Raw genomic sequence first — 12,813 nt, 5'->3', positions numbered from 1 at the left:
CACAAACACACACACACACACACACACACACACCGACACACACACAACCACACACACACACACGCACACACGCAAACACACAAACACACACACACACACACCGACACACACACACACACAAACACATACACACAGAACCACACACACACACACACACACAACCAAACACACGCACACACACAAACACACACCGACACACACAACCACAAACACAAACACACATACACACACATGACACACACACACACACCGACAAACAAACAACCACACACACACACAGCGACACACACATACAACGACAGCGACACACACACACACACATGCAAACAGACAGATGGATAGAGACAGGTGGACAGCCATGCAGAACGTCATACAGAAGAAGAGACAGATGGATGGAAGCACAGAGGAGGGACAGACAGGCAGACAGACAGAGAACCAACAGAGGGATGGATGGAGGGACGTACAGACAGAGGCAGATATTATAACATCATTATTGTGTGACATTACATGAACTCACCATTATTGCTGATCATTGTTGTTATTGGATCACCATTGGATTAGGACGTTATAGTTTAGTCGAGGTTGCTCTCCACTTTATTACCTCACTTAATTAACTCAGAGTCCAGGTCCATCTGCGTTGAAATCACAAAGCATGTGAGTACACTCGCACACCCGCGTCCGGCGCGCGTTATCTGAGCGAGCGTACACGCGTATGTATTAGCGGATTAGCGGTGGGCTGCTGGCTGGTGGAAGCTGCTGATCACTTCTCTTCCAGGCGGGAACAGCCAAGCACCTGCTGCCCACCGCCTCCCTCCGAGGAGACCGAGGGGCTGCTCTCTAGTAGTCCGCTCTTATTTAGTACATTTCAGACTGTTTTCCTTCAGGTCTTTTGGGAGGGGGGGCAAAAAAAATTAGGACACGATTGAACCAATCTTGAGATTTGATTGCCCAAACGATGCCATCATTCATTGATCCTTTTGTGTGTCTGCGGCTGCTGCACTGCTTGGTGTCGGGAGACGTTGCTCCTGTTCCACTTCCTCTCCCACACCTGGGCTGGATAGCGCTGAGTCCGCCTGATCTGTTACTGTTCTGGTACTGGTATGTTATTCTGCTATTGCCCTGTGATCTGATCACCCAGAAGAACCCAGCACTGTGCTAATGGGGAAATAAAAGAAGGATTGATTTGGTTGATTGACTGAAACCTTTTTCTGATCATGAATAGACAAACAATTATAAACTTAAGCAATTGACTCAATCGACTGATTGATTAATTTATCTTATTTTTTTATCTTCTCAGTTTAGAGAAAAGTTAGGCACCACAAACCTAATCTATGACCTAATTGTCTGTCTGTCTGTCTGTCAAACATATAATATAGATATACATACAGACAGACACATTGCATAATACATAAGGGCCAAGCTTAATCCTCAGCGTTCAGAATTCAGAATGTTACCTGCAATGTGAATGAAACTGTTTTAGAAGCGGGATGTTTTGGAAGCAATATCTATCTTTCCCCATTTGAACATCTTCTGATGCCAATGTGAAGATGTTTTAAAGCTGTCTGACTCGTGGGCTTCAGCTCATCTGCCAATTTTCTGATAAATGTCAGTTGCTGAGGTAATCGAAGCATGGACCTCAAACTCACAGTCACTCCATTACCCATTGCGATTTGAGTTTGCACTGCAGAAGGGTCTGGAGAAGAGTAATTCATTTATTTCTGCTTCCGATACGTTTTTGCGGGAGCCAATCAACAATCTGGCCATCCCCCTGGCGCGCTATTGGCTGGTTCAACACAATTACAACAGGGAAGCGACGGCAAGCAGCCAATTGCGTACAGAGTCATTTGAACTAGGCCCAAGAAAATGACGGCAGCTTCCCCAGACCAACGTCCAATCTACGATTGAGCTTGGTCTGGCAATAGCCAGGCTACCATTACCCCTGATAAACAAAATGGAGCAGGAGAACTATGCATTCACAATTTATACAGTGTATGTTTATGTATATTATGTACTATGCTGTATAAAGTCCGATTTTTTATCACATTTAAATCCAATATATATATTATAATTTTTACTGTCTTAAGCAAGTACAACTTGGTAATGATTGAGAATGTTGCTAGGAAACAGTGCTGAGTTTGGTAAAGGAGGGCGGGGGATTAGGCAGCCACTCTGGAAACCTTAGATGGAGACCTCCGTCTCCATCTAATAACGTGCACATGAATAAATATGATTCATGATGCAGACTTGCGTATTTTCTAATAAATACGCTAACACGAAACCCAATTCAGTCACATCGTCTCCAGGGGCCGTTAGGAGACACAGCGTATTAAGCAGAACTTCAATACGGCGGCTCTGCTGTTTGCATATCGCTCCCTTCCATTATCCCTCCTCCCTCCCTCCTTCCATCCTTCCTTCCTTCCTTCCCTCCCTCCCTCCCTCCCTCCCTCCTTCCTTCCTTCCCTCCCTCAGTCCTTCCTCCCTCCCTCCCTCCATCACTCCATCCTTCACTCCCTCACTCCCTGCCTCTCTTCCCTCCCTTCCTCACTCCCTCCTTCCCTCCCTCCTTCCCTCCCGCCCTCCTTCCTCGCCTCCCTCCCTCCCTCCTTGCCTCTCTCCCTCCTTCCTTCCTTCCCTCCCTCCGTCCTTCCTCCCTCCCTCCATCACTCCATCCTTCACTCCCTCCCTCCCTCCCTCCCTCCCTCCCTCCCTCCCTCCCTGCTGCCCTTCCCACCCTCCCTCCCTCCTCCCCAAGGAAGCTGCTTAGGTCCTTTACTCTTTATTATTTTTACAATTGATCTTCCCTGTGCTACAACAGACACCAATATGGTTACGTACGCAGATGACACAACCTTGTACAGTACGGCCCCTACCTTAAATGATCTAGTAAATACCTTAAATCAGAACCTTGAGAGGGGGTCTCACTGGGTTAAAGATATCAAACTAGTAATGGATGCGGACAAAACAAAATGCATTATTTTTGGCTCCAGGCACATGCTAGTTGACGACCCTCCTATCAACTATCAATGTCAGGAATAACCATTAGTTTTAAAAAAGCAAAACTACTTGGCGTGCTATTGGAAAGTCAACTGTCATGGTCCGACCATATTGATGGGATTGTAAGGAAAATGGGCAGAGGCTTAGCCATGGTCAGGAAGTGCTCCCCATACTTGACATCTTCATTAATGGGTCAAGTCATACAGTCTCTGTTTTTTTGTCATCTGCATTACTGTCCTATAATATGGTCAGCTGCAACTAAGTCTGACCTGAACAAACTGCAACTTGTTCAGAACAGAGCAGCTAGACTGGTACTTAAATGTTCTTTACGCACTAATGTTTTATTTATGCATTCACGCCTGTCCTGGTTATCTGTCAAACAAAAGCTTCATTCTAGTCTCATTATGTTCTTTAGAACCATTATCTTAAATCAATCACCAGATTACTTTTACAAACAGTTTTTAAAATCAATTAACACACATAATCATAACAAAGGATTACCAGTAATGGCTAATTAAAAGCTCCTACACCCAGGACCAATCTCCTCAAACATACAGTTACTTACAGATGTATATCAATCTGGAATCTATGTCCCTGTTATGTGTTGTATGTAAATGTGACGTGTGATGTGCCTTGTCCCTGTATGTTATATGTGCTGCAGAACAGGAACCTGCTGGAAATCAGTTATTTTACTGAGACAGGCCCGTTTTACAGTATATTGTAACTTTGTTACTTCTAATACTTTCCTGTATAATGAATAAAAAGAAAGAAAGAATCTGTTACCATCTCACATTCACCTCTCACAAAATAAATTGTAATTTAAGATAGCTCTGAAGACACACCTATTGCAGCTGTCCACATGACTGAAACTTTAATCATATTTTGAACTAATTTACTGTGACCGGTATGACCGGCATTTTAATCTTATGTTGTACTTATTATCTTTTGTATAATGTTTGGTAATGTATGTATTCTCTATGTTTTATCTTGTATGCTCCTATATGGACCCCAGGAAGACCAGCTGCCGCCTCGGGGTCAGCTAATGGGGATCCATTTAATAAACAATAAACAATCTCTCCTTGCCTCCAACTCTCCCTCCTTCCCTCCCTCCCTCACACAGTTAAGTCATGGTATCACCACATCAGTTCTGTCCTGAGGAATACAAATTAGTGAGCATTGGCAAAGAACTTAAATCAACGGCTTTGCTGGTTTTTAAGATTGATAAAAAGAAGGCTTCAAAGGCGGTTTTATTATCTATTCGGCAGATTCATCTGATTGAAATCCAGATTTCAACCACCACATTCTGTTTGTATCGGTATTGCAAATAGACCACTTCTGTAAACATTTGTTTGATATTACATTTAAAGAAAGGTTCCAAATGTGCACTTTCTGGTTTGTTTATTTCCTCTTCCTGCATGGACATGTGACCTACCTGTAAATCCGTTGAGCGCCACTCGGCTGGGGTGGTAGAAACCCTTCCTGCACTGACACTTGTATTTGTCCAACACAAACCCATGGCCCTCGATAGGAGTGCACTAGGGGAGGGGAGAGAGAGACAGAGAGAGACAGAGAGAGAGAAAGAGAGAGAGAAATACAGATTGGAAGTCTCCATTATAGTTAACCAAAGAGCTGTAAAAAGAAAGACAGACATAAGACATAAATACTGACCTACATACACACATACATATGAATACATATATACATGAATAAATAATTACATACATATACACGTACATACATACAGTGATGGGCAGTAGCGTTAGCAGTGAGCTCCTGGTCCAACCTCATATCTCAGGAGGGTGATGGGGACATTGATCTTTTCTAAATCAAATAGTTTTTCAGTGGCACAGTGCTTTTATTGATCGAGATCCGCAGTAGCGATCACGCGAGTTACATTCCCCGATGGTTTCTGAGGCTCAAACACAGGAGAGCCTTCTGCTGGAATCAATTGGAAAATCTGTTCCCCCGAACACGGACCATCTGCTCAGGAAGACGTGAGGTGTTCTGTGTGGAGCTGAGAGAAGCACTCCATGACAGGGACATCCCAGACCAATTTTTGAGCTGATATTAAGACCATAGTCACACACACGCACACACAAACCACACACACGCACAGGCCAGACACACACAAGCACACACAGACCAAACACACACACACACACACACACACATACAGACTTGACACACACACCCACACACAGACCAAACACACACAAGCACAAAGAGACCAAACACACACACACACACTCACACACAGACATGACACACGCACGCACACACAGACCAAACAAACACATGCACACACAGACCAAACACACAAACGCACTTACACACAGAGCAGACACACACACGCACACACAGACCAAACACACACACGCACTTACACACAGACCAGACACACAAAGGCGATGGAAGAAGCCAGAAGGAACAGAACAGGTTTATTTTCCGGGTAAACTTTACTTATAAACGGGTGCTTGGTCTTTTAATAAACACCATCTGGCATGGTTCAATCAGGTGCGTGGTGTAAGTTAAAACCTCAGGTGAGTGTTTCAGAAATGATATAATGAAGAATTGAACTGAACAAAACTAAGCTTCTGATGTAGTGCACTTCTTTTGCTATGTTTTGTATCTTAGCATTTCCTTTGGGGAAGCTTCTGTGTAGTGAAGCTTCATTTTACCAGTACCTGGTAGCTTAGCTCACTACACTTAGCAAATAGCTTGCCAAACACTGCATACATACCGACATATACACATACAAACATGTACATGCCTACATACATAAATACATACATACACACATACATGGTGTTTAAATGTGTTCAACCACCTGATGCTGCCGTTTCAGTTCCATTCCAAAAGCTTTATGGCACGACTATTGTTGTGAACAGTATTACCGATGCATTATTTATCTTTATTTTTTGCACCTGATGGATGTATGTTTTATTTCCCTATGACGGTTTTGTATGTTGTTGCATAATCTTTAAAAAAAAATATATATATAAAAGAATTATAGATACATCTTTTTTTTATTTCTTATACATTGGTAGCCTAGTCACAGCTGGGCCCTATTGTTATTAAGGCGGCCGCCTTAACCATACAGTGCTGGGGGAAACACTGCTAGAGTTTCCTGATGCCCCATTAATCCAGGCTTGGGACCGGCACTTAGTTGTGCTGGCTTGGTTAGGCTAAACTATAAACATATATTACAAAGATTCCAACTAAATAAAGCCACATACACACTACAGAACCAAATCTGAAATATAGGCCTATAGTAGGCTAGTCCAACAAAAATATTGAACAAATTAGTTTTAAGAGATTTTTTTATTTTATAAACTATACTCTAGTCTAGCCCATATATTTTGTGTTCAAAATGTTGGTAGTTTGAGTTTGAGGAAAAGTCAAAATGCTATTTGGCAACCTAACATGTATACAGGCCTACCATTAAATATTCATCACGATTTTATCGAGAAGGCATTTGGCGCGCCTTGCATCAAAGTCATTGACAATGTGCGTGTTCTCGTTCACTCTCAATTGACAACCAGGCCAATGATCGGCATACATCTGCTCTGATTGTGATTAGACCAGCCCAGTGCCAATCGGGCCGCTGATCGTAAGGTTTTATGGGCCGGTCAGAACAATATATATCTTAAAAAAAAGTGTCAGGGCTTTCTGCTCAAATAGCACGTCGGCCGACTGGGAAAATGCCCGGCATGCCCGATGGCCAGTCCGTCCCTGCACTATGACATAGATACATACTTAAATACATACATACACTGCTATATACATACAAACATCCATCCATCCATCCATCAATCCATAAACACACACACACACACAGGCACGCTTGACGCCAGATGCACGCACAAACACACAAGCACACAAATACATACATACAAACATACCTACATACATACATACATACATACATACATACATACATGCATGCATGCATACATACATACATACATGCATGCATGCATACATACATACATACATACATACATACATACATACATACATACATACATACATACATACATACATACATACATACATACACTACGACATACATTCAAACATATATAGCAATAGAGATGCACATTAAAGAGAGAGAGGGAAAAGCTATCACTATCATTTAGAGTTCCTTCCAAGTGTTTTGGGGAGTGTGGGGGAGTGTGGCGTGTGTGTGCCTGCCAGCCAATGAGACGCAGGGAGAGGTGTTATGGTGTGAATCTCAAATGGTGTTTAAAGACAGGAGGTTGTGATGGAGAGGCTGAATCAGCCCAGGGCTGTGCTATTAATGCATTGGGACAGAAGAGGCAGGCGCCAAAGAACGGTTAAACATAGTGCTAGCTGGGTTTAACGTTACCTAAGTTTGACAGTGTTTTGTTTCCCCGATAACTAGGTTTCATAGTAGTCAGGGGAAAACCTTTACAGAAACACCGACAGACAGTCGTTGAGCCAGGCAGATGGAAAGACAGAAAGACAGGCAGACGGAATAAAAAACGGACTAAAACACAAATAGCCATAGTCACACATCAAGACTACACAAACAAGAGATGTATGACATACACACAAAAGGAGCTCAGAATTTAATAGCCGTGCATATGGTCAGATGCAACGCACATGGCGCTACCGATATTCCACTGCAGTGGATGTATGTCGTTAAACCAGCGTCTCTGGGACAGAAAAATAACAGCTGGAGTGTTTTTCTTCCTACGCTTCATCGGCTTAGACGCCATACTGTCAACAAAGCTTTTTTTAGCTTTATATAACGTCATTTAGCAAATAATGAACGACAAGAAGCCATGTAGGTTTAGCTCGGAAGGCTAATCAAGTCCCAGTGTGGTTAAGGTACGATAAAGGCATGAAAATAGAGGCAAGGATGTGTGCTGGGAAGCAAAGTAAATCACACACAATTATTGTGTACATTTAGAACTTCATCTACATGATAATTGTTCAATTAAATGTTGCTATATAATATGATTATTATTAATATCATTATAACTGTGTTTTGGCTATACTTTGCCTGATATTTGTATATCTTTGATGTTGTTTTTTAAAGTGTTTTTTTATATGGGTTTTGGAACATTTTGATGCTGATTTTGGTATGTTTTTTATAATGTTTTTGGTACAGTTTTGATGTCTCCGGTTTTAGCATTAAGAGTCAAAAGAGATTTAATGTTATTCATGTCCACCTCCTCCCTTTCCCTGCTGCAGCGTCGCTTCAATGGAGAGTAAAGAGCGAGAGGGAGAACAAGACCACAACTGAACACTAAGAGGATGCCTTCCTGAAAACAGATGCAGTGTCTTTGTATTCAGTCTACATACATGGATGTTGGCCGTTTTTTTAATTCCACATCTCACCAAAGAAATACATTTCAACCCCTTAAGATAGCAATAGAATAGAGTCTGACGACACAATGCCTCAACATCTACAGCAATGTCTTCAAATCATACTGCTGTGTCTTAAAATTTGTGCTTTTGTCCTAATCACCAGCCGAGGTGAATCCTGCTGCTCTCAAACCATGCCTACACACATACACGCACACACACACACACACACACACACACACACACACACACACACAGACACACAGACACACACACACACACACACACACACACACACACACACACACACACACACACACACACACACACACACGCAAACACACAGCTTCTGCCCTCCTGTTTCTTCACAGCCTTTATGCTGTTATCTTTCATCACATTATAACCTCTTCCTTTGTAAACAGTTGTGCCTTGTTCTGTGAAGAAGACCTATTGAAATCTATTCTACAGTAGATATGAGGTCTGGAGACTGGTTCTACTGCATGGTCAGGGACCAGCTGAAGGCCTGTGAGGACCGGGGCCCGGGCCAGCATGTCTCCCCCTGTGGGACCCCTAGAGTAGGGGGTGGTGGAGGGAGGGGAGGGCCCTGCAGGAGCCAGACAGACTCAGTCAGACTTCATCCAGAAAGTAAGAATGAACAATTATTGAAAGAAAGACAGGAAGAAAGAAAGTAAGTATGATTAAATACATGCAGAAAAAAAGTAGAAAGTAACAGAAAGAAGCCCAAAAAAAAATGGAACAAAAGGGAAGCAGAGAGCGAGAGTGAAGTGGAACACAAGGACGGAATATTAATAACACATCACATCCGGCCAGCAGTGGGGGGCCACGTCACACACACACACACACACACACACACACACACACACACACACACACACACACACACACACACACACACACACACACACACACACACACACACACACACACACACATTCATCCAAACAGAAACACACGCACACACTCACACATATTCACAAACACACACACAAACACAAACAAACACACAACTTCAAGCACGTTCAAGGACACTCAACAGATACTCAACCAGGAGCTCTTTTAATCAACAAACACAAACAATCATGCACAAATGTGCATATGCACACATGCATATATTTCATTTTGTGACACACACACAAACATGCACATGTATTTTATATGTAAACACACTGTCACACACAAAAAGGCACAAAAATATACAAACATACATGTGCATAAACGTACACACATCCACACACATAAATACACTTACACATAAAGAAACACAGACACACACACACACACACACACACACACACACACACACACACACACACACACACACACACACACACAAACAAGTGCTCACAAATACATGCACACGCAGATACATACCGAAGAGCAGACACAATTACACAGACTCATACAGTATATATACACACAGAAAACACACACTCACACTCCTACACTCCTACACACACACACACTCACACCCACACACAAGCACATACACACAGAAGCGCACACACCCTCACACACAAACACAGTTATTTGCTGTGTGCTGGTAAAAGTACCATCAGGAGGGACTAGTATTTATAATGAACGACAACATTTATCGACACCAACAACAGATTAGACACCTTCAAATGATTTCCTGGGAATGATGAACTAATGCGTTCTGCTGGGAGATGAGTCCCCTTGACGGGGGGTAGAATAGGACAGGGTTCTGTGATGCATCTCAGTCGGGCCGATCTCTTCTAAAAACTGTGACTTTTTACGATGTTCAGGGGCAGAATTAGTCTAGAAACTATTAGTCTTACTGTAACTACATCACTTCTGTGTCCGGTATTAACTGCATTAAATATTATGTTTCAATGAATGCAAACTTGATCTTCAGTGTCTGTGTTATGATAGTAATTGTTCTTGGTGGTGAGATCCCCCATGCACCTGCTGCACTAAATCCACACTAAACACTTTCTGATCCATCCCTACAATGACAAACTATGGAACTTTTCAGCTAATACAAATACATTGCCCACCTTTTATTTGATTAATAAAAGATGCACAAGCTACCCATCATTCATCGAAGCTATTGGTGACAAGCAGCACGAAACTGCTCCCACATTGTGAGACGGGGAAGGTTAAAGGTTAACACGCTGTCCTTATCGTAGGTTATCCACTGTATCGTTTTTGGTATTATTTAATGTTGAATGGCATTAAATTACATTTACATGTAAATGTGTCAGTCAGTCAGTCAGTCAGTCAGTCAGTCAGTCTGTCTGTCTGTCTGTCTGTCTGTCTGTCTGTCTGTCTGTCTGTCTGTCTGTCTGTCTGTCTGTCTGTCTGTCTGTCTAAATAGTTAATCGCGTTTGTAGCCTACACCCAGATGTCTCTGTGCGTAGTCCAGCCAATGAACCAAGCCGTCTCCTTGACGAAGCGGGAATATACCCTTTCGGTTTTACACAGGCAGGACAGTGAAATTGTGCCAAGCCGTGACCGTACCGGCTTGGCAGTGTAAAAACACCTCTATCTGTCTGTCTGTCTGTCTGTCTGTCTGTCTGTCTGTCTGTCTGTCTGTCTGTCTGTCTGTCTGTCTGTCTGTCTGTCTGTCTGTCTGTCTGTCTGTCGGTCGGTCGGTCGGTCGGTCGGTCGGTCGGTCGGTCTGTCTGTCTGTATGTCTGTATGTCTATCTATCTACTTTCCTTGCTGTTTTCCTCTCATGGTTGCGTTGAGTACAACCAGCAGCCTCCAGTGATCCATTCCATAGAGTGAACACCACCTTCAGGAGAACTCACTAAACAAGCAGCCAGAGACTTCCCCCGGAGCCAAGACAGTACTGCTGTTACTGCAGTCCCAGTGTTATCTGCTGCTACAACCCTTTATAGAAGACACCAAAAGGATAGAGGGAGACAGGCATATAGTGAGGGAGAAAGGGAGAGAGAGCACTCTCTGTTCCTTAGGGATCTATAAATACAATGAAAACATTAAACCTGAAAAGCATTTAAATTACTCTGTCCCTAGAGTCTGGACTTGGTTGGCCACAGGAGACCCCAATAATAATAAATATATATATATATTCACATATCCGAGGAAACAATGGCTTCAGCCTCCACCACCACCTCTCTGTCTGTCTGTCTGTCTGTCTGTCTGTCTGTCTGTCTGTCTGTCTGTCTGTCTGTCTGTCTGTCTGTCTGTCTGTCTGTCTGTCTGTCTATCTATCCACACACACACACACACACACACACACACACACACACACACACACACACACACACACACACACACACACACACACACACACACACACACACACACACATATGCACATGCCCATGCAGACATACACACATACACTTCTCAGCCAAATACTGTAAAAGCCAGTGCATGATGGAAGCGCGACAACCTCTTTGCCTCCAACAGATAAGAGGAGTTCTCCTCTTATGGGGAGAGGTGGCCAATCTGAGGGCCTTACCTCCTCGATTCCTCCTACCCCTCTCTCAGTGTCTGGTTCCACAAGTACAAGGGGAGACGAGGTCAACAGAACGAGCGCTGAATTCACACATTCTCCATGGGGTCTGGTTGTTGCCACAACCCTGCCACTGTTGCTATTATGCCGGCGGATAAATTACCCTTGCGCTGCCCTGAAGTAGCCTAATTACCCGTAGATGTGGTTTGAGCATAACGTGCAATAAACCAATGAGAGGGCCATCTCCTATCCCCCTTAGCCATGAGTGCATTTGAACCTGACGAGTTGATATTTTGACAGCGCGTTTACAGTCTCCGATGAGACAGATGCAAAACCACATGAATTTCAAACTTCAAATGTCTCAGTTTATGGCCAAATAATATGCCCTAATTCACACATGGAATAGCGTTTTCTTCGACAACTTCCGAAATACTGAGTCATCATGTAAATTGCGGCAAAGAAAACTTAACACACATGATATGCGGTCCTGTGGCCACAACTTTGTGTCTATTTAATGATATGCGGCAATACATAACACACATCGTTTCTTAACAGTATTGTATAGCCTACATTATCGTTATCGACTTGTGTTCCTAATGAGCATGTGTTCCCCAGTTAATGTACATTGCCTTGGACTGTATTATGCGTTACATGTTTAGTTTACGTGTTTTAACAGATGGATGCACACATGCACGCCGCGCCCGCATTCATTCATTCTTTTTAACACTCACTCGCGGTAAAACTATGTTTTCTCACGATCAAATACTCATCAATCCTAAAAGTTAAGGGCTTGTACACAATGTCTGTGTCAAGAGAATATGTGTTTGCTGATGCATTGATTTAAATACAACTTATTACCGCTTTATCAGCTTTTCTTTCCCAAATAATTTAACCAACGTTATCATTTACCCTTAAACGAGATTTTGTTTTGGAAGGCTGGGATATAGCCTGCTCGAGTTTATCATTGTTATTATTATTTTAACACAAGGCATAGCCTACTACTGTAATATTCATTCATGCAGC

The 12,813-nt window shown here is 42.8% G+C and overlaps 1 protein-coding gene across 1 annotated transcript in view; it reads right to left on the bottom strand.

Moving 5' to 3' along the window:
- The window catches only part of LOC115549367 (probable G-protein coupled receptor 158), a 65,103-nt gene that overhangs the window by 33,807 nt on the left and 18,483 nt on the right, over nt 1-12,813 (bottom strand). The window contains exon 3 of the mRNA XM_030364514.1: nt 4,427-4,529. Coding sequence (XP_030220374.1) covers nt 4,427-4,529 — 103 coding nt within the window. The remainder of the gene's footprint in view (nt 1-4,426; nt 4,530-12,813) is intronic.

The sequence above is a fragment of the Gadus morhua genome, chromosome 8 (genome assembly GCF_902167405.1).
Source record: "Gadus morhua chromosome 8, gadMor3.0, whole genome shotgun sequence".
Taxonomy (NCBI): Eukaryota; Metazoa; Chordata; class Actinopteri; order Gadiformes; family Gadidae; genus Gadus; species Gadus morhua.
This window is presented reverse-complemented; position numbering and strand designations above follow the sequence as displayed.